This window comes from Neolamprologus brichardi, chromosome 18 (assembly GCF_056152115.1).
Source record: "Neolamprologus brichardi isolate AB-2024 chromosome 18, ASM5615211v1, whole genome shotgun sequence".
Taxonomy (NCBI): domain Eukaryota; kingdom Metazoa; phylum Chordata; class Actinopteri; order Cichliformes; family Cichlidae; genus Neolamprologus; species Neolamprologus brichardi.
The window spans coordinates 12,529,438-12,551,717 of NC_142121.1; the positions used below are offsets into that span (position 1 = coordinate 12,529,438).

At 40.4% G+C, this 22,280-nt stretch overlaps 2 protein-coding genes across 2 annotated transcripts; both read right to left on the reverse strand.

Annotated features, from left to right (window-relative positions):
• Positions 1-477: 477 nt before the first annotated feature.
• copa (COPI coat complex subunit alpha) lies at positions 478-12,720 on the reverse strand. Its single transcript, XM_006792352.3, has 30 exons — positions 12,520-12,720; positions 12,084-12,197; positions 11,915-11,988; positions 11,625-11,705; positions 11,079-11,155; positions 10,798-10,907; positions 8,806-8,915; positions 8,173-8,272; positions 7,756-7,974; positions 7,327-7,477; positions 7,051-7,117; positions 6,869-6,944; positions 6,612-6,694; positions 6,096-6,321; positions 5,815-5,953; positions 5,274-5,436; positions 4,961-5,107; positions 4,620-4,809; positions 4,434-4,529; positions 4,234-4,322; positions 3,947-4,070; positions 3,267-3,356; positions 3,042-3,145; positions 2,812-2,958; positions 2,546-2,686; positions 2,247-2,429; positions 1,954-2,064; positions 1,700-1,861; positions 1,378-1,572; positions 478-883 (listed from the first exon to the last, which is right to left on the reverse strand). The coding sequence occupies exons 1-30, from the start codon at positions 12,557-12,559 to the stop codon at positions 824-826; spliced, it is 3,669 nt and encodes a 1,222-aa protein (XP_006792415.1). The 5' UTR covers positions 12,560-12,720; the 3' UTR covers positions 478-823.
• Positions 12,721-14,025: 1,305 nt separating this feature from the next.
• pex19 (peroxisomal biogenesis factor 19) lies at positions 14,026-19,809 on the reverse strand. The gene is made up of 8 exons (XM_006792351.3): positions 19,696-19,809; positions 18,262-18,350; positions 17,150-17,312; positions 16,968-17,053; positions 16,716-16,886; positions 16,463-16,633; positions 16,332-16,376; positions 14,026-15,564 (listed from the first exon to the last, which is right to left on the reverse strand). The coding sequence occupies exons 1-8, from the start codon at positions 19,757-19,759 to the stop codon at positions 15,478-15,480; spliced, it is 876 nt and encodes a 291-aa protein (XP_006792414.1). The 5' UTR covers positions 19,760-19,809; the 3' UTR covers positions 14,026-15,477.
• Between the last annotated feature and the right edge of the window lie 2,471 nt (positions 19,810-22,280).

Below are 22,280 nucleotides of genomic sequence, written 5' to 3' on the forward strand. Positions count from 1 at the left end.
TTAGTTTGTTTTATTAATGTGTTCAAAATCCTGTGGAATGAGCTTTTCCTTTCAATGAAAGAGAGTGATTATATATTTCCCCCCACCTTTTTTTTTTTAATGCAACTTTTTCTAACATTTGCCAGAATGTGTTCTGGGTAATAATGACAGTGCTTCCTTTTACAGGTAGAGGGCAGACTCTGTCAAAATGAGAACTTTGCACTAAAAGGAATTAACCACATTTTCAGTATTTAACAAGAATCAGGTCAGGTGTAACAGGTAACCATATAACAAACTTGACTGTGAATGTCACCCCCTTGTTTTCAACTTGTAATGCCAACTAAGGAGCCAGTCCACTGTGTAGGCTTTTCCATTTTCATTCCTCATGACTCATCCTTGAGGTGCACATCAAATGTTCCCATTTCACTTTAATCTTCCTTCTGCAGACACCATAGCGTATTAAAAACACCACAAAGACGGCCCAACTCACACACTTCATTTGTGTTCATAAAAGGACCTTTTTATTTTATCGTTTCCCACAGATACACAGCGTACTGCTGTTCATTTTCCATTATTCATGTCATACAAGTCAGGAGCGGGTTAACAGTACGGTTTTACAGCTCTAATAAAGCACACAGTACTGTGTTATTGATGCAGCAGTACTTACAACAAAAAGCTTTTAGTAGGATCGGTGATGAACAGGAATAGATAGCTGAGAAAGGATTTAAAGAGGTTTAACAGCACTGTGAGCAAACACATATATAACTGCTTCCATTTCTCATGCAAATAATTGTATCATTACTACAACAAAGTAAGAGTGGAGGTGTTTTCATTTTTTATCCTCTCAGCGGAACTGAAGTGGACTCACACGCAGACCAATCACGTCCTTGCCAATCTCCGTCGCCTAGAAAAAGAGGAAATATTAAAAATTAGTTGGGGGGGTGGGGGGGGGGGGGGGGTGGTAGTTATAGCAGAGATGGGCATTTAAATGAATAAAAAGGAAAAGTGAAGGAAGCATATTTAATGATATAAAAAAATAGAAGCAGGAACTTAAAAGTGGTTAATAAAATTTCTGCTATCTTGTCATGACAACCACATTTGAAGATTTCGAAAGGTTTCCGCTCATTAAGCTGAAGGTGAACTTGACTGATAGTATTATTGCCTTTTTTCTTGCAAATCTTCAACAGATATTACTGTAATAATATTATTTGGTGACAGACCTTATTCCCTGACTGAAGAGAAAATACCTTCAAACATAAACAACTTACCAGGTGTTCTTATTAAAGATGGTTACAGTTTCAGATCTGAATGATCAAGAAACTTGATCATTCAGACCAAATGTTCTCTCCTTTACTAAATGATGGTCCCTAAAATTGTATATACATTTGTTCGGTCTACCTGTGTGACCCTGCAGATCTGGCCTTTGTAAGTGGGGCAGTAGCAGGCTCCAGACAGAGGGCACTTCTCAACAGGGCGTCCGCGGTACAGGGGAACGTAAGAGGCAGCGCACAGGTCAAATGGATTGTGGGGGTCGTAGTTCAACTGGTGGGCGTCTGTCAAGCTCTTCTCACAGGCTGCCAAAATCTTGCGAGTCTAAAGAAGGAAATATTTTTGCAAAGGAGATGATGGCAAGAGAATGACACCAGCGCAATAAAGGCCATCTAATAAAGACCATTATAAAATAAAATAAAAAATAAGCTATGAGTGATGAACAACCAACCTGCTGTGCAACATCTGGCTTGGGTCCAAGTTCGAGGAGACGTCGTGCGAAGCCTGCAGCTGTCTTAAAGTTACGCAGTTTGAAGAAGAGGTTCAGAGCTGTGCGCAACACCAACACCATGTGGACTGGCTGGAGATTACAGTGGGTGAAGTAAGCAGCCATCTGCAAGGAAAACAAACATTTTTTTGAACATTTTCATCATGCTTTGGTGATTTTTTTGTGTGAATCAGTGAAAGCTTCATTGTGTTTTTTACCTCACACAACCTCTTCTGCTGTTCCAAAGTGTCTTTAGGCAGCTTCTTCCTCTCAGTCTCCATGGTCAGACCCACTATGTACTCTCTGCATATTGTAATCAGCTGCTGAGCCTAAAACACATACAACCCAGTTAAGTATCTGAGCACATATAAATGTGTATCAGCATGTCAACAAAATTAGTTTATCTGAAAGCCACAGGAGCCATGAGGATCATACAGGCAAGCTTATTAGGTCCATTACAAATGGACTTTAGAGATAAACAGATCAGGTTCAAGGCATGCTTGATGCTTACCTCTGCAATCTCCTGTTTGTTATCAACCACCAGCAGGGGTACAGACAGAAGGATGACTCTGAAGCGCTCAACGGCGTCCTCAAATCGTCCGGCTGTGGTCAGCTGGTAGCACTGCTGCAGGCGGGAGATGAGATCAGAGAGACGCAGGCCCACAGCAGGCAGCCCCTGCTTTGCCCCACAGTCCTGAGAAGAAAATCAAAGATAAAAAAGTCATTTTCTATTTTGTGGAATCAATTAGAAACTATGGAGAAAAGGAGCAGATATATCAAAAAATACATCCACCAAATAGACAGCTGTACCTTCCAGTTCCTTTGAGGGTGCCCACGCAGGCAGGGCAGGGACGGCAGCCCCAGGTAAGATGTGCGTCCTCTGGACAGAGTCTGCATGAAAAGCGACTTATAGGGGCCAAAGTTCACAACTCCAACCTGGTCGTGGAGCAGCTATGGTAGAAACAAGCAACAGTAATTAACCACTTATGCCTTCCTTTTTAAACGATGATATATGTTATCAAAGGGAACCAAAAATAAATAAACGGTGTTGGAAAACACTGTCAATATGAGCGGACCCTCATTGCAGTTTCAAAGGAGCCGGCCAGGATATGATCCACTGGCAGCTGGGAATTGTTGCACCACATCTGGGTTGGACTTGTGCCCTTGGTTGGTGGGACAAAGAAGCCGTCCTCTGTTCCTCCACCTGCACCAACTGGTACATCCTGTTGATTGGTGTAAAGATAACATAAAGCTGAGTACTTTATACTCTTTTCACGTTTAACATGAGAATTGTTCTCTCTCTCACCAGCTCTGGAGGAAGATCCAGGTCTTCCTCAACATCCCATCCTCCTCCTTCCTCTTTCCCCAATCCTTCCTCTCCTAATCCTTCCGGAGCATCCACAAAGCCATCTGAGAAGAAGAGAGGGAAAGATACACATTTAATATTTTTAGGCTCAAGCAGTACACTGAAAGTTTGAAGAAAGAAAAGAAATAAAGAGAAAATGATTTGTTAAAATCAGTCTGAATTTACCTTCATCCAGCTGAAGCTCAGCATCATCTCCCCAGCCCTCGCCTCCTGAAGTATCCATGTCCAAGTCGGCAGCCATCTGACCAGCTTTCCCTACAACAGGTGAACAACAGGTGCCCATATTAAAATCCCACACGTTTCTACAATTACTTCATCTTTGAATTCCTTTAAAAAAGCAACACTGTTGCATATTAGAAAGATATATGGTTTTAAAAAAAACAACCAGCTGTTTTAAAAGCAATCCAAGTCCAGGCAGAAAACTCAGCTCAGACCATGGACGTGAGTCTTTGAATATCTGGATCCAGATTGTATTGTGATATTTTCTTGAGATCAGCAAAGGGATATCTCAGTTTTTCTTATTTAAATCTGGTATGTATTTGCAAAGACATGTCAAACATTATCCTATCTAGCAATGCTAAAGAATCGTTCCAAATATTCATCAGCTGATCACTTTCAGGTTGGGCCAAGTTGCACCTCTAATAAGGTTTTGCTCCAAGTCCATATGCAACTTTTGACTAACCTGCTAACAAACAGACAAAAACCAACCAATCACATAACCTTGTTCAGAATTAAGTATTAAGTACTTAAGTGTCTCCATTCTTGGTTCCATTTGAACAAAGTTAACATGGATGAAACTTTAAAGTATTATGTTCCTTTTCAGTCCATCGTGGCTCTTGACTTACCCTTTGCTGCAATAGCTCCCTCAAAGAAGCCCTTTGAAACGGTGAGCAGAGGCCAGTTAGTGTCTAGAGGGTTGATGGGTGGAGGTGGCTGCAGCAGCTGTGCATTAGGATCAACCTCTGGCACCTAAAAGTTACATAATAAACAATTTTTAAATTAAAATTAAGCAATAATTATGTTATTTATCAACATGAATTACTGTATTGTTAAAAAATACATATTAGGTTCACTGCTTCTGCATGTTATTGTTTCCCATAATTTGTGTAGGAAGAATATTTTGTCAACACACCGTCTCCTTTTCTGGGTCAAACGTCTCTTTTAGTGCCTCAGCCTCTTCATCCAACCCGTGTGTGGCTGCAGTCAGGTAGGCCAGAGACTCTGCAAGCATGCACACAAACAATTTTGCATGATAACTTGTCATTTTACTGGCATAAAGACTGGCAAACAAAATACGACAGAATATGAGTGAATGTTGACAAATTAACTCACTTTGTCCACAGTTCTTCAGTATTCTAACCCTTTCGCTGACGTCTCCCAGGTAGAGTGCTGCCTGGTAGTGACCGCTCATGTCCTTTCTGATCTCAGCTACACAGACAATACAGCCATTAGAAATACTGGAAGAGAACATACACAACTTTGCAACATGTAACATAAAGAATAGACATCCTCACTCACCAATCTTCATCATCTTGCGTAGCTTGGCCAAGTTACCAGTGATGAGGTAGAGGAAGGTGAGCTTGTCAAAGTTCTTGGTCCTCTGATAGCACATTTCCACGACCTGGTGGTGACCCTGCAGCAGTGCTGCCTCACCCAGACGCTCCCAGCAGCTGCGCTCATCTAGGGCTTTGGCTGCCTCCAGAGCCACCTGGAAGTACAGAGATGAGATTTTTAATTTTGCAGACGGATCTCGGTCTCACTGTGATTTGATCAGAGCTCATCATGTACAAGACTTCCATCCTTATTTTAAAAACTGATAGAATAGGTACAGCAGTCTTTGAGTACTGCCGTCAGCTCACCTCGATGTTCCCACACTCCAGAGCCAGGCTAAAGCGCGTCTTCTCATCTTTGACGAAGTGCAGTGCTACCTCGGGGTAGCCCTTCTTCTGCAGATAGGCAATGATGGACTGACCCACCAGTTTGGCATTGCGCACCATGTGGAGCACCTGAAGAGTAACAGGAATGACCTCAGAATTAGAAACAAAATGATTCCTGGCAAAAATGTAATGCTGTTTAATATGAAACTCAGATTATCACTGCACAGTTCTGGTGTTTAATCTCCTTAAATATACTCAGATTATCACTTCAAGGACGCCACCCTTAAGAACCGACCTCATCATATTTGCGATTGACCAGGGCCAGTTTGAAGCGGTACTCTGTGGGGTCGATGGTGAGCACACGAGGCCTGCACTCCCTGTCCAGGCAATAAACGCTGTTGCCTCTCACGCGGGTCACATAGATGGGCAGGTCCAGGGTCCTGATGATGCCATGATCACTACAGGAACACAAAGAATATCCTAAGTTAGACATTTTACACTGAACTGATGCTTTCTAACTGTGAAAGTTTTGAGCTTTTCTGTCCAGAGAATTTAAAGCAAACAAACTTGTATTTGTCTTTAAAACATAAAGTTAGAGATTTGAGCAAAAACAAAGCTCCAACTATTCTAAGTCATTGCTGTGCTTATTTTAAAAGACATCTGGGAGCACAACACTATCAAAGAAAACAAGCACTAAGGCAACATTTTAGCTCACAACTTTCTCAGTGACAGCTTATTTTGTTGAAGCTCTACGGGTCTGTGTTAAGAAGTTTCTCTCCCCAGAGACTTGTGCCTGTGGGAATTAATTAACACTGCCTTTTCTAAGCAGCACATACCCAGACGTGAGGGCGTATTTGATGTGGTTGGAAGTGGTGTAGATAAAGACTCCGCTCTCATCCCAGGCTCCACTCTTCACTCTGATGTTCTCGTGAATGTTGCACAGACTTTCCAGCTTACGGTTGCAGATCATAATTGCTGAAGGGAAGGGAAGAAAAAAAAAGAGAAAAAAAAAATCAGAAAAATCAGATTTAGAACTTCCTTTGAGAACCAGCAGAGAAAACTTTCAGGTTTGAATATTTGTTGGCCAAATCTGCAGATATTCATCTCATCCACTCACCGTGTTTAGCCAGCAGAGCCACGTGGCTGGTGTCTGCGCTCCACACCACGTACTTGACCTTGGAGATTTTCACGGTGGCCAGGGAGCGTTTCTGCTGCACGTCAAACAGCGTGACGCCGTCGGCATCACGCAGCAACAGTGAGCCTGTCCCGGCGTAGAAGATCTCCTCACAGCTCGGCACCTGGACTTTCTTCACAATTTCATTCTTCAGATTTTTAATCAGCAGCTGCAATGGAGAAATGAAGAAAGCACTGTGATAAATAATTACAGATTAGGACAAAAAGCAAAGTAAAAAGTTTTCTTCAAATATTTGCAGGCTTTACAAGTCACATAATGGACTCTTGATTGTTTCATTCGGAGATTAACGTGCCTTTGATCAATCATTTGTAGAGAACAAATGATTTACTGATCAATACTTTCAGTTATTTTTATAGAATTAACCAACTTTTCAAAAAATCTTTTAAAAAGGGATTTCCTATATATTTCACTGCTTTGTAAACTTTCATATGCACTTACAGAGTGCATACGGTCCAACACAGCAAATCTGTTCCTGGCCACCCAAACGGCTGTCAGACCAGAAGACCTTTTCCCCTCTGGTGCTGGAATTTAAAAAGAAAAAACAGCCTCTTGTTACTTCATTCAAGGAGATACAAACTGGAGGCATATAGTAACATTCAATAAGTAAAGGAAAAACATTTGTTTTTTTTATCGAGTGTGAGAAAAAACAGAATTAAAGTGTTGTTTTTTTATGTGTCTGTTTTTTGTTTTTTTACCATCGGGGTTCTGAGAGTCACTTTCTTTGGGAATTGAGTACAGGTCATAGGTGCTGTTCTCCAGGTTGGTTGCTCTCTGCAGAAGGTAAAGAGCATTTCGATAAACAGATGCGAACCAACACACTTAAGTGAGCAGTAAGAGATTAATGTGTGCGAGTGCATTTTCACTGAGAGATACTTACAGTGCAGAGCAGGACAGCATTCTCAGCGGGATTATAAGACATGCTGAACACTGGGAACTTAGACCCACTAAGTTAAGGAGAAGGTAAAACAGGTAAAATGGTTATTTTAAACTAGACAGATTTTTATTTAAAAACAAAAAATAAAAAAAAACAACAACCCACGAACGACGAAAACAAGCACTAGCCCATAATTTCTTAGACCAATTTCTTTTTGGTCTAAGAAAGGAATTCTAAGAAATTGCACTCAAAATGCTATCTCGTGCACGCCACACCTACCTGCGCAGCTGCATAACAGCCGTGTCTTTGCTGCTGTTGAAGTCCAGCTGGCGGAGAAAGCGATCCTTGACGTAGTAAAGCATGTTGCCATGTACGGCGTAGGCTGGACGTTCACGCTCCAGCTTGAACACAATCATACCACTGTCATGACCTTAAGGACACAAAACAAACCATCTGTCAGTACAAATTTCACACGTACACACTGTATTTTTTCCCTTCCTCAGGAAATACATGCCAGACAATTCCTGTTATTGGGCCATGTGAACTTAAGAGAACCATTAAAATCTTTTTTTTTTTTTTAAATTTTCCCTGATATGCCAAGAATCAGCTTCAAAACTAACCAAACTAAACTAACCAAACAACTACGTTGCAAGTTGATGTTTGAACTGTTAATGTTCCTGTTTTAATCAGATCACTGTCAGCACTTACCTGCAGCAAACAGGTTGAGGTTTGGGTGGGCACCCAGCACCCAGAAGCGGTCGTGATCACGGCGGAAGGTCTGTACTCCGGTCCTTTTGGACATGTCCCACACCCGGATGCTCTTGTCCTCAGAGTTGGACAGAATGAGCTCCTGGCGTGGGTGGAAGATGGCACAAGACACGTTGTTGTAGTGCCCACGGCATGTATCGAGCTCCCATGCCTTGGACTCTGAACACAGGTGGGGGGAAAAACAAAAAAAAAGGAGAGACAATTAAAGACAAAAAAGAAGCAGAAACATTTACAGCAGGAAACAATTAGTGAAGTAGTCAGCTTGATGAAATGCCTACTTCTTTGCACATAACAGAAAAGTCAGGGGTTTTAGCTTCTGTGAACATCAACTTCTAACACTCATGTCAAGTCACTCACCATTCATCCTCCAGATCTTCACCTGCCTGTCATCAGCTCCAGACACAATGAGAGGCATGGTGGGGTGGAAGGCTGCCCAGTTGACCCCACGATCGTGACCCTGAACATAAATATAACCTCAAGTCACACAAACAGCTGTCATAGCACGGCATCATTCTATATGAAACTAAACTGTGTTACTCTCTGTGAAGCCATTATAGTACCATTAAATAAATAATATATCACACAGAAACCATAAAATAGTACATTAAAACAAAACCCAAAAAATGTAGTTTTATTACCTATAACTGAATATTTCTGACCTTAAGTCGTAATCACATACCCCTACAAACAAACAAACAAAAACAACCCACAGATTCAACTGCCAGCTCGGGCTAAAAGCTGGTGTTTTCCACAGACAGAACTGCATCATGGACTTTTTTGATGATTTGAAGAAACCTCATTAATGCTAATCATTAAAAAACAAACAAACAAAAAGGAAATCCAAACAATATGTGAGTGGAAGACTACAAATGGAAATTTCCCTGTAATGAGATACCAGGAACATATGAAGGCTCCCTCACTGGTAACCTTTAAAGGCTGATTCACTCAAATGACCACAACATTCACAAAAGGTACAAAGTTGCTTCTCACCTCGAGGACGTGTTTAACAACAGCATCAGAGGCACCAAACAAATCAACACCAGAGATGCCGCGCACTTCCGTCTCCACAGCACCTGGAGACAGGTTCTTCTTCCTCAAACCTGGAACCATCAGAGAGCACCGCGTGCAAAGGGGGGAGCCATAACCAAATTAGACAGGGCACAATAGAGGATCGGAACATGGGAAAAACAAGATACATATTATTTAGATATCAAATTTGGAGAATCATCATTGGAGAAGAGAGGCCACAAAAAGGGGGGTTTAAAAACTGAGCGCACTTTTGTACTACTGAACACACACACACAGGTTTGAAACACACCAACACAACCTCTGCTTTCTCATTGGCTGCCAGCTTGAGTCTGGAAACAATCATTCCTGCAGCAGTGCTTTGGTTGGTTTAATTAATCATCAGATTACAGAAGAAACCGGAGTAACTTGTGATTTGGATGGATAGCAGAGCAAAGTAGCTGATTATTTCAGAGACTCAGCAAGATCAGGAAATGAAAAAAAGATGGAGAAAACACAGCTTGTATTCATGATTCTTGCCTGTTAAAACAATGTGGTGAGCAGATAGTACAACAGCACAGAGAGAGATGACATGAGAAACAGAAATGACACTAGGAACCCATGTGCAGGTGTGGATGTTTCCAGGGAGAGCATGGGATAAGGAAGACACAGGGAGTGTGTGGACTTGGCTGATGGAGGTGGAGTGGGTGGTAGCTAGCATTGTAAAGGTGAGCCTCGATGGGGCGTTGAGTATCAGGACTATGAGTCTTGGAGTTTGCTTTCTTAAAGGCTCATGCACATTTCAGTCACAATGTTTAAATGACGTGCAGTTAGTATAGTCTGAAATGCCACAATTACTGGTTAGGAATGAAGATGACAACAATAAGTTGCAATGACTACAGGAAATATAAACCTGTAGTATATTTCATGTTATTTTTTTAATAGTAGAGCCAGTCGTGCAAATGTCATAGGTCATATAGAAATATGGGACAGCCAGAAAGTTTAAGTGTATAAAAAAGATTCACTCTTTTTTTAACCAATTAATGTTTTTTGGATGCAAAAGCAGTATGGATTTTCTATATTGTGAGTATGAGTGCAAAGTGACCCCCTTAAAGCTAAACCTTAAACTTACTATGTATTTATCATAAAAAAATGAAAACACATGCTGCAGTTAAGTCATGTGATAGACAAGTTAAAAAAAAAAAAAAAAAGTACAAATGGATGCAACCATGCTCAAGTTAAATTACATAAACCCAGGATTGGTGAATGTTAGAATTTATGCATGTTCACATGAAAGGAAGTGAAAGCGAATGAGTGCAGTTAATCTAAAGACAAGAAACAGGAGAAAGAAAAATGACAATTTTACAGCATGCACAGGCACAGAAACACCTCTCCAATTATCCATCTATGTGGATTTTATCCTTTCACTGTGCATCTATCTAACCCAGAGGTGGGCAACTCCAGGCCTCGAGGACCGGTGTCCCTGCAGGTTTTAGATGTGTCCTTGAACCAACACAGCTGATTTAAATGGCTAAATTAGCTCCTCACCATGTCCTGAAGTTCTCCAGAGGCCTGGTAACGAACTAATCATGTGATTCAGGTGTGTTGACCCAAGGTGAGATCTAAAACCTGCAGGACCGGCCCTCTGGGCCTGGAATTGCCCACCCCTGATCTAACCTGTAAGGCCTTTCTCCTTTCAGAGCTTTTATTTACAGTGTTGTATTAAAAAAAAAAAAATAGCACACCATAAATTTGTTCCACTGCATCTAACTCTCTTACCATCTATCAAAAGAGAGGTGTTTCTGCAAACAGCCCACAGAGTTTTATCCTCTACAAGTTAGAGGAGGAAGAAGAGGTTTAGGACTTCACTTCGGCCCTGCTCCTGTTTTCTTCCTCCTCATCTGTACCACTCTGCTCCCAACCCCTCCCCCAAAACCCAGCCCGCTGTCCTCTGGTCTGCCATCCCCAGGCCCTCACCGGAGATATCCCACACTCGCACAGTCTGGTCCAAACTGCCCGACACCACCAGGTCCTCAGATGGGTGGAACTGGGCACACATCACGTAGTGATTATGGCCAGTCAGCACACTGCAGAGAAGAAAGAAATAGGAAACATAAGAAATCAGGGCAGACCATTCATTTTCATTATCGTAAATTTTAACAATTTTCATTCCTCTGTTTATTTAAAATCTCAATTAAACAACCTAACTATGTGCAAGTTGTGAGAAACAACAGTTTAAACTTTACACAGTGTCTTACCAGACACACGTCCTGGACTGCCAATTCCAAATGCGAATCGTCTGATCATCTGAAGCACTCAGAATCCAGGGGTACTCCTACAGGCAAGGTGACAATTAATGTAATAACTTAAGTCTAAATTGTTCTAACATAAATTACAAAAACACCCAAAAAAACTGAAAGAAGTACTAATCCAGTGGGGTGACAAAATAAAGGAAAACCCCTTAAAGTGTTTACCATAATATGTAGTACTGTACTGAATCCCAGCTTTAGTGTTGTTTACATTTACACAGTGCTCCATCATCACAAATACAACTAATGATTTCTATCTTGGACTGATATCTACACTGGACTGATACAAGTTGCATAATTTAATCTAATCCAGATTGGTGGAGGCCATTCTGGAAGAGAGCACTTCACAGGATAAAAGGTGATCATTTTGTATACCTCCATTGATTTGCACAAGTTGTTCAAAATATGAGAGTCACTGCAGGAGTCAAAGGTTCAAGGTTTTCCTTTAATTTGTCACTTGTCCATTTTCTATGTTAAAACGGCAGGACAACTCACATGGTGAAAGAAGGTGGTTCTGATGTAGTCAAGATGCCCAAGGAGGGTGAAGAGACAGCGCCTTAGCTTGTAGTTCCACACCTGTACACAACAAGAATATTTACTCAGCTCTCACCTAGGTTTCATATTACAGTAGTGCATTAAAACATGGCAGCATCTTTGATGTTTAGGCAAAATATTAGAAATCCTGAGCATGAGATACTGCCTCAAACCAAATAAATATAAGAATAAGCACTTGAACAACATTTATCCAGCTTCATGACATTTAACGAGAGTCACAGCAGTCCCACCTTGATTTTGTAGTCATCTCCTCCAGACACAAACAGGGGCTGCTGCTTGTGGAAATCAATCCCTCTTACAGGCCCTGTTGTGAGATACCACATTAAATCACACCTCATTTCCATTAATAACACAGTTTGTAAGCTAAAGCAGCGTACTCCAGCTAAAACACTGTCTTACCGTCATGCTCATCGAATTTGTCAATAAGTGTACACATCCGATAGTCCCACAGCTGGATGACTCCGTTGTGTAAACTTGCAAGAACCCATGGCCGTTTTGGATGGAAGCTCAGGCCTGAAATGTAAAACAGCTCATCAGAGCTCTTACAGAAGAGGCTATTACACTTCAGACGACCAGCATCATCCTAATTTAGAGCGGCTTTTAAAACATGCAAAGTGATGTTAGCCGGACAGCTAAGGACACGTACAACTACTGTCCATTTATCGCTACATCTGAATAAGACATAATAACGACAAATTAGTTAGAGACAGTCGGAGGAAAATCTATTTAAAAACAAGAATAAAGAGAGAATTCTGACTGAATAATCAACCGAGGACGATAACGTCAACTAGCTAACGTTAGCTTCTTTGCTAATAAGTAGCTAGCAGACTCTTACCTTTGACACGGGCCGACTTCGTTTCAAATTTTGTTAACATCGTTACTGGTGAACCGCAAAGCTCTTCTTTTTAATGCTGAGACAAAACTCAGTCAGAGCAAATAATTAAAAAGGACGAAACTCTGCAGATTGGTTGAATCAAGCGGCCTGACCACCTTCGCCCATTTAGTCGATTCTCCTTTTTCCTGACACGTAGTCCGTTTTGTCTTCCGGTTTTGAACAATAAAGTTTTGCGACGAAAATCTGACGCAGAAAGTTCCACGGCAGCGGCGCGTAGAAATGTAACACATAGACAAGACATCCGTGACTAAATGCCGTCATAACAAATCTAATCTGTAAATTTCTAAGCACTTCTTAGACGTACGAAATAAGTATACGGACTCGGATAAAGAGTCATTAGTTTCTTTAATAAAGCGGTAAAAATCTAAGGGACAAATAGGTTATTCTTTAAAATGTCATGAACTCGCAAATTCTATGAGATTAAAGTGACAAATTTACAATTAAAATAACTTAATACGTATTAATCAATAAATTGATTTGTTTTCTTCATAAACAATTCTAAAATTCCTTATTTCTAAAATCGACTGCAAGTAATAATTTGATGACGTCATCTGCTGCAGACACGATACGTGGCACGCGGGGGCGCCTGTGGTGTGAAGTAATGCGTTTCCACTGGATTACAAAAAAATAACAATCAATAATCTAGGATTGCTACAAAGAGAAAGTGGACTTCTACACATTTTTTCCTTTTTAAACGTCTCAAAATGCAGTTGTGGTCAGAAGTTTACACACACTCATTCATAGGCATGAATGTCGTGATAATTTGGGGCTTTTAGTGATTTCTTTGACCTGTTCTTTTTCCAGGTTTGACTGATAGGACATCATACATCTTTAATGACTTTAAAAACAGTCAGAATAATTCTTACTGGATATTTGACAACCCTTATTGTCAGACTTGGTAGAATTCATTTATAGTGACTGGCTTCATGGCATGTGCTTATAATCATAGTCTACAGATTTTGAGGTCAGGGCTTTGAGAAGGCCATTCCAGAAGCCTGTTCTATCTATTTTAGTTTTAATATGTGTTTGGGATCACTGTCCTGTTGGAAGATCCAAACATGTTTCAAGTTTCAAATGTGCAGTTGTTGATTTGAGGTAACATTAAAGAATTTAGAACTAATTCCCTTTCTTCATTTTTCCATCCACTTTGTCCAGTGTACTCATACCATTAGCAGCAAAAAGCCACAGAGTATGATACTATGATACTATTTTTGTTATGTTAAAGACATTGTGAAAGAAGTCATTAAAAGCCCCAAATTACAGTGACATGTTCAAAATGAGTGTATATGAATTTATTATTTATTACTTGAGGATTTAAATTTTAAAAAAAATCCCTTTACTTCATTTACTGCAGATTTTCTCCAATAATGCAGCATATTTTATAAAATGACAATATTTCTACTCATGTTCCATAAGCAGTATGAAAGAAATAATGACAAAAATCAATTACAGTATATCATTAGTTTTATTTTATATATTTACAGAAGAATAGTGTCAAAAAGGTTTTATTATCATCATTCATCATATTTTTATTATTTTTAACGGTGCTGTGGGAAACATTTGCATCGGCCCTGAGAGTTGAGTCCCACCCCACACTGGGATGAAACCACAGGTCTCTGTAAACCTCTGCAGCAGAACTCCCCTCAGCTGATGTAAATCGCATCTCTTCTCAGTGCATGGCTGACTGATTCCTTTCACAGAACCCTTTATTACACAGTCACTGATGGGCTGGTGCTTGTGTGATATCTAGATCTCTCTCTACAGTTACAGAAGTCAACTGTTGTCTGCTACACAAACCCGACAGCCACTGCCAGAAAGTGCCAACATCAGGTTGTTGATGTCTTACCCAATAGCGCATCTCCATGATTTAGTCACCTCTTTCTCTCTCCCTTTCATGTAACACAATGTGATGTTTACCACACTGTCTGTCGCCTTCTCTGGAACAAACATGACGCACTTTTATAGGGTTTATTTTCATGCCCTCAGGTGATTATTGTTCCCCAGCGGGGACCCCGTACCAAAGGAAAACACCATTTTGCACAATGAAAACACTGGGAATCACAGGGAAGCACTTTGCACAGTAACTCTACACTATAATGATCATTTCAACCACAGCAAAGGCATCCAGGAATCATCAATCACTTCAAATCAATATTTTGGAATGAGGAATAGCGAATGGGTCTTATTAAATTAGCTGGCTTAGTTTTAAGAGGTAAAGGAAATCTCTTATGAGAGCTTCACTTCTCTTTAGTTGTTTTAGTCTTTTAAATAACTAACAAATGTACACATTTTTCATAGTTTTCTAGCATGTTAACCATAAACTTTCTAAATTAAAGCTTTTATCTTAAATGAAATGTTAGAAAACAATCACTTGGTGCCAACTAGGGATGTTATTGCAAATTCACACCATTTTAAAGCCGATCGTAGCTGAATAATAGATGAAATTTCACGTTCTAATGAAACCTAAAAACAACAACTTAAAGTCACTTTGAAAAGGCACCGTTTATACCCGTGAAGTGGTTTGATGTAAATTACCATAAGGTTAAACAGTATGTAAAAACAACACTGAGAAGGCCAGTGGTATTTTCTTCTTACAGAAACTCTGCTAAAATTAAAGAGTGAAGGAATTGTGGCAGCTGCTAATGAAAAGATGTCCAAATGTTCTTAGTTGTGCCTTCTGTGATTTTTATGGAGAAGAATGTGTGTTTGTGTTGTTTGTGATTCCTTATGTTGCTTCTGTTTCCACACACTTTACTCTTTCGGGGGGAGAGCAGTGATGACGGATTAGTCACACTCCTGCCTGACATTTGCTTTTCATTCTGTCCCTCTCCCCCGCTGCTGACACACAGAGCGACCCTTCGGCTCAAGTGCTTCAGATGGACACCACCACTACCCTCATCACATGATGGAGCACTGCTCGGCTGACCCGGCCCCGGGTCCTCCAGGAAGATTGAGAGAGTCCATGTCAAAGTTAAAGCCAGGAGGCTGGAGAGGAAGAAAAAAAAAAGAGGAAGAAGCCTATAAATATTTGTGCTCATTTCAAATCACATAAAATTCAGATTAAAACATCAACCGCAGTTCTGTTATGAAAGGGACAATCAAGTGACAGCACATTTTCTTTCCCTGAAATCTTAGGCTACGTCCATACGTACACGGGTATTTTTGAAAACTGAGATTTTCCGTTTCCGTTTTAAAAAATAATCCCGTCCACACGTAAAGGCAGAAATGAAGGAAAACGCTGCTAGGAACATGCCAAAGCAACAGGTGGTGATATATTCCTAACCGTGCAGAAATGTTGGCCAATCAGAAGTCTAGAAGCCTCGGTGGGAAAAAGTAAACAAAGCTGGGGCATAGAAGCAGAACAGAGTCTATGTGTGGAGGGACAGTAACTGTGTGTGTATATGTAAGCATTTAAACACTGCAGAGAGTACAATTAACAGTAACAGTATTGTAGAAATTCATTTCACCAAAACAATAACGTGGCGCACAGTGTGACGTCAAAAAATGCGCACACCTTTGATGCTGCGTTTTCTCCGTTTTTCTCATCCACACCTAAATGCAAAAATAGAGTTTTCAAAATTATCCACCCTGGCAGGAGTTTTTAAAAATCTCTGTTTTCAGTGACCCAAAAACGCCGTTTACGTGTGGACGAAAGGTGCAAACGCATAGAAAAAGCTGCGTTTTCAAAAATACCCGGGTACGTGTGGACGTAGCCTTAGTGAGGTCAAACACACAATAGTGTTTTTACTTACCGCATCACCTGCTAGCTCTTTAGGTGGTTGTCCAAGGTCTTGCAGCTGTTGGTAAAAGAAACAGGATGAGTTACCAGTTTCACTCTACACATAAACTGTTTTTTATGAGATAAGAGATAGTGCTGCATCACCTTTTGCATCAGGTCCATGATCCTCTCAAATGCGCTCTCTTTATCTGCTGCACCCTCTCCCTCTCTCTCAAAGAGCTTACAGATGTCTCCCATGATTTTGGCCTGCTGCTCATAGCGCTGGTAATCCTCTGGACTAAGGCTCGGTTTGTTGGTTTCCAGCCACTCTGGGTACTGCAAGAATGAAGTAGAGTTAATACAAATACTGAATGGGATACTGCAGAATATAATGTCTGCTATAAAACCAAAGGCACACCTTAGTAGTGATTTCCTTCAGAGATGGATAAAGAACCTCCTTAGAGAGAAGATTCTGCATGATAGACTGCATGATGGGCAGGATGTTTCCATCATCACCACCTCCTTCACCCTCCTCCAACCCTAGACCCTCTAGTGCTTTGACAAGATCATCTCCAGCTAGTCCCGAAGACTGCAAGAAAACAATCAGACTATGAAGTTGCTCTCATTTGCAAAACCTTCATTATATTTGCTCAATTTCAGCTTGACCCACCTTCAGGTTGTCTGCATTTTTGGCCAGCCCCTGAAGGGTTTCTTTTAGACAGCAAGTGAATTCTTGTTGGGAGGCAGTGTCAGTACCTGCTCAGAATAAACAGAGTATTTTGAGTAAAATAACAAGCCAAAATAGGCAGAAGACTAGAAGTAAACCATAGTCAACACAAGCCTATATCTTACCAACTTTTCCCGCAGCCTCTGATAGCTTTTGAAAGTGTTGGAGAAGCTCCGGCTCCTCCTGAGCCAGCTCCGTCATGGCCTTCTCCCACTCCTCCTTAGCTTGGGCAGCCATGTCCCCTTCAAAGAGAGTCTCGAAGAGCTTACAGTCCTCAAGCAAAGGGGGCTGAGACAGGCAAAGAAGAGAAAACAAACAAAATCCCTTATATAGAAATAAGGAAAAACAGAGGAAGATGTTCTTCTTTTCAGTGCATCTGAATTGAAACAGTTTTGTTTTTTTTGTTCTAGACCCGACTCTAGCTTACAATGTTTTAAACTTGACATAAACCTGCAACCTTGCTTCCTAATAGTAAAAGAACCAACATTTGAAAGCTCAAGACTAAAATAACACTGACACACTTTCTAGTTGCAGTTTTGGATAGAAAATTAACAGAAAAAGACAAAAGCACTGCTTTATCAGTCAAATATTGCCATCTGCAAATACTGATATTTACTGATATCGGGAAATAAGAAAGTTGCGATGTTTATCTGTTGTGTGAGCTCAGTTTTTTGGTGGTGAAATGTTAAAAAAGTGATGAAGGACTGAAAAGACTTCAAATTGTGTCAGTTATTTCTTAAAATCAACATTTCCTAGATTCCCTAACATTAGGGGTAATAAATAAAAAAACCTGAAAATGTATTGGTATTCACTATTAGCCAAACTATTATTTAAAAGTTGCCACCGTGACACCACCGTGGTTGGACTCAACTCTGATGGAGATGAGACAGCGTACAGGACGGATGTAGAGAACTTGTCCCTCTGGTGCTTAGAAAATAACCTGAAGCTGAACGTCCTTAAATCAAAAGAACTCATAAGGACTTCAGGAGGCACAGACAGGTCCATTCCCCTCTCATTATAAATGGACAATGGGTGGAATCTGTCTCCACCTTCAGGTTTCTGGGCACCCACATCTCAGCTGATCTCACCTGGACCCACAACACCATCGCCCCGGTAAAGAAGGCCCAGCAGCGGCAGCACTTCCTCTGTGTCCTGAGGCAGAATAATTTGAACCGGAAGCTGCTGCTGGCCTTCTATTACATTCTAAACATTCTATTCTAAATTATTTCGCAAGCACCTTTTGTGCACCACTGCTGGCTGAGGACGAAGCGGCTGCAGGTTCGGGGGCTGGAGGGGCGGGCGCCTTGTCAAAATCATCCAACGCACCTGAAAGAAAGCGATGATATTAGAACCAATTCACTCAAACTGCTTTTAATGGTTTCATACTCACTGACAAATAATTATCCAGTTATTCCATTGCTATGGGATAACTGAATAACATATGATGCTGCAGCAATTTTTCTGAACTTTAAAATAGTCATTCTTGTTTTTAATGTTAAAAAAAAATTATTATCAAAGAAAATGAGGAAAAACATAATATATTCACATTTTAAAACACGAAAGCAGTGACTTTTTTTTAAACTAATCAATTAATCAACAATCACTTCATTCTTCAAACACCCATTCTGACCTTTAATTAGGAAAACAACAACCTGCTAAAGTTTAAACTGAGCATAAGAGTGGCAAAGAAAGGTTATTTAAATAACTTAGAATATGGAAGTTCTGAAACTGCTGATTTACTGGGCTGTTCCCACACAACCATCACTGAGGTTTACGGAGAATGGTGTGAAAAGAGAAAAGATCCAGTGAGCAGCAGTTCTCTGGGTGAAAATGTCATGTTGATGTCAGAGGTCAGAGAATAGCCAGGAAGCTTCGAGCTGACAGGAAGGCAACATTAACTTAAATAACCACTCAATGCAACCAGTCAACATAGAAGAGCATCTCTGAATGTAAAATACATCAAACTTTGAAGTACATGGGCTATAGGGGCATAAGACTACGCCAGGTGAACTTCCTGCCAACGAAGAACTAATTTGAACATTAGAAGATTAGAAAAGGTTTGACTGGTCTGATGAGTCTTGATTTCTGCTGCAACATTTGGATGGAAGGGTCAGAATTTGGTGTACATAACACAATAATATGTTGTCTTATATAAGACAAATGATGACTTTAAACTGAAGGAAAAACATATAAAGCGGTTTGAAGATTTTTAGCCATTTTCTGATTGTTTTATTATTGCTATGGATGTCGTTTATATTGAAAACCTACTGTTGAGAAAATAAAACTGTATATGATTTAGCCTTTATACATATTTGGGAAAATAAAACTGTTTAACTCTTCAGCTGGGTTGTTTTGAAAATTTGCCTTGAACAAAATATGTGGTTAAGGAAATTGACTCCGTGTTCTGTGCAGATACACGATGAAGGGCACAAACTGAACCCGGATAAAGTTATCTGACAGCAGAGACATTAAGCGATTCGTGCTGACGTTTCTTCTTGAACATTACTCCTGCAGACCCCGGCAGGAGCACCTGACGTTGAGCTAAGCCCTGACACGATGAAAGCACAACAACAACAAAAAACAGACACAGCGACACCACGAAGCTGCACGAAAACCCCACTGCTGTGTTCAGAAATACACACACTGATAAAATATTAATGCCGACTCTTACTGTCCAATAATTCGTCCAGCTCTGCATCGTGCCCATCGGACGACCCTCCCGGTCCTGACGCCATGATGTTGCCTTCTCCAACCCAGCGCGGAAACTGCCGCTTCTGCTGTAAAAATGTCGCAAACACCTCTACGTCACTCCTCCGAGTGAGCGCCGCCTCGTGGCCAGTTAAATATTTTACTCTGGCAAAGTGTTGTTTAGTGTTCTGGAAAACACGCACACAAAAGCTCAAATGTTTACATGATACTTCCTGTATTTTATTTGTGTTTGTATTAGAATTTATGTGAGTTTTTAAATGTTTTCTATTTAATTGTGTCCCCCCCCCCTTTTTGTCATTATCCCATCTTCACCTCATTGATCTTATTTGTCCATTGATCTTACAATGGACAAATTCTGTATCTGTAAATGTATACTCATTGATAAGAAACCACACTGATCTGTACATTTAGTCAGTTTAAAACTCGCAAATATTAAACTACAGTTGTTTTATGTGAGAGTTCTGATAGAGAAGTATAGAGAAGATTAAAAGGACTTGGACTGTGAATCTAGCCAAAGCGTGTGATAGAATGAAGTCAGGAGTGGCAGAGAAGTGTGTGAGGGTGGTGCGGGACACGTAGGAGGAGAGTGAGACAGTGGTGATGTGTGCAGTTTAATTGATAGATGGTTGGTTCAAGGTGGGGGTGGGATGAGATCAGGGTTTGGACAGGTTGGCAGATGAGGTCAGCCTGGAGTCTCTGTGGACGTCGGCGTTGGTGGCTCATATTGTGATCTATATTGAGAGCAGGCAGCAGGTGGAAGAGAGCCTGGAGAGATGGAGGTATGCAATGGAAAGAAGAAGAATGAAAATACGTAAAAGGCAAGATAGATTACATGTGTTTGAATGAGAGGGAGACGTGTAAGAGTGAAGCTGCAAGAAGCGGTGATAGTGAAGGTAGTTGATTTTAAATACGTTGCGTAAACCATTCAAAGCAATGGATGGTGCACACGAGAGGTGAAGAAGAGAGTGCAGGCAGGGAGGAGTGGGTGCAGCCAAGTATCAGGGGTGATGTATGATAGAAGGACTTGACCTGCTATGATGTCATCTTAGAGATCATGGCGCCATCACTGGAAATGGTTACATCAGAGGGGCAGCTCAGGTTGAAAGGCTTGGAGACAGAGTTAGTAAGGAAAGGCTGAAATGGCTGGATCATGCAAAGAAGATGGATAGTAGATATACTGATAAATGCATACATTTGACAAAGGGTGTTGAAGATGGAGCTCCCAGACAGAAAGATTAATTGACATAGTAGACAGGGGCTGATATGAAAGCAAATGATCCACTGTGGTGAACTTCACTAAAGGGAGCAGCAAAAGAAGAGGAGAAAAACTCTGAAACATGAATTGAATCAATATTGTTACAGTTTATACTGGTTATTATCCTCAATTTTAAACTGACAGAGAAGCTGTTTCATTTTCCCTTGTTTTTTATATCAATATGTTGTATGTTTGGACATGTTATGAACATGTAAGATGCTGTTCTTAGGGGTTACTGAATTTTGAGCAATAGTTAGTTCATTTAGGCCTCATCCAACCCCTTAACTGTGCAGCCATTGTGCCAAATATCTAAGATAAGAAATATTATAACTTTATATCATTATGGGCAGATGCACTCCTGTGTGCAAAGTGGAAAAACTCTCTTTAATTAGAATTAGAAAGACTAGTTGAGTAGTTTCATTTCTTTGTGCTTCTTAGAATCCTTTCCAGTTCAGACACTTTGTGCCACAATTTTTGTGATACAGCTGTAGTGCACAAGATGTTTTTTAATACAAAGCACAAGATGAATTTTACAGAGACATTATAACACACGGGACACTAGCCTATATAATAGATCATAGAACAGACATTCACATTTGTCATTATATTAGAAAATATATTGTTAGGCATCAACATTTTACTTTTAAACGGACTTCAAGACCTATAAATACTTTCAGAACCAGTAAAATTGTACATGAGCAAGATATAAAATCACCCAAAGGAGTGTAACTTCCTTTTTAATGTCATGTGGAAATTGATTTATTTATAAATTCAATAATAAAACCCCTGAGCTGTGTCATGAACAACTACTATTGCAAAGTAAAATACACTTAAAAAATGTCTATCTAGTTATTAGCCCCACAGGCCTTAATTGTTGAAATGTGAACGATTTAAATAAGGCTAATCAGTCTTGTATAAATGCCTATGTGATACCAGAGGTCGGGGGTTTCCTTTTTCTATTTTCAGGAAACGTGTCAGCTTTACAGTCCATACAAATAAATATGGTTGTCAGGGTGTCGTTGCTAAGCAAAAGCATGAAAAAATATAAAAAAAATATGCAAAGATTCAGAGGGAAGCGCTGACAAATGTTTAGCACATCCGGCCCGTAGCGATAGTAACGCTGATGGAGATGACAACATTGATTGTTCACGTGGGGGTTTCTAAAACGTTAACGTCTAATTTTCTAATCAGATATCGGGCAACTCAGGGGTGTGTCCAGGATGGTACGTTGTGGAGAAATCTGAATATTTAATAACAAATAAATACAGTGTAGAAAGGTGGATGATTTTCAG

What these genes read in the sequence shown, in the direction of transcription:
- copa (XM_006792352.3), bottom strand. Translation starts at nt 12,559, where the DNA reads ATGTTAACAAAATTTGAAACGAAGTCGGCCCGTGTCAAAG. An exon ending in GGCTCTGCTGGCTAAACACG is followed by an intron (nt 5,954 to 6,095) that starts GTGAGTGGATGA and finishes CCTTCCCTTCAG; the next exon opens with CAATTATGATCTGCAACCGT. An exon ending in AGATCTGCAGGGTCACACAG is followed by an intron (nt 884 to 1,377) that starts GTAGACCGAACA and finishes CTCTTTTTCTAG; the next exon opens with GCGACGGAGATTGGCAAGGA.
- pex19 (XM_006792351.3), bottom strand. Translation starts at nt 19,759, where the DNA reads ATGGCGTCAGGACCGGGAGGGTCGTCCGATGGGCACGATGCAGAGCTG. An exon ending in TGAAGGAAATCACTACTAAG is followed by an intron (nt 16,634 to 16,715) that starts GTGTGCCTTTGG and finishes TCATTCTTGCAG; the next exon opens with TACCCAGAGTGGCTGGAAAC. An exon ending in AAGAGCTAGCAGGTGATGCG is followed by an intron (nt 15,565 to 16,331) that starts GTAAGTAAAAAC and finishes CTTCCTCTCCAG; the next exon opens with CCTCCTGGCTTTAACTTTGA.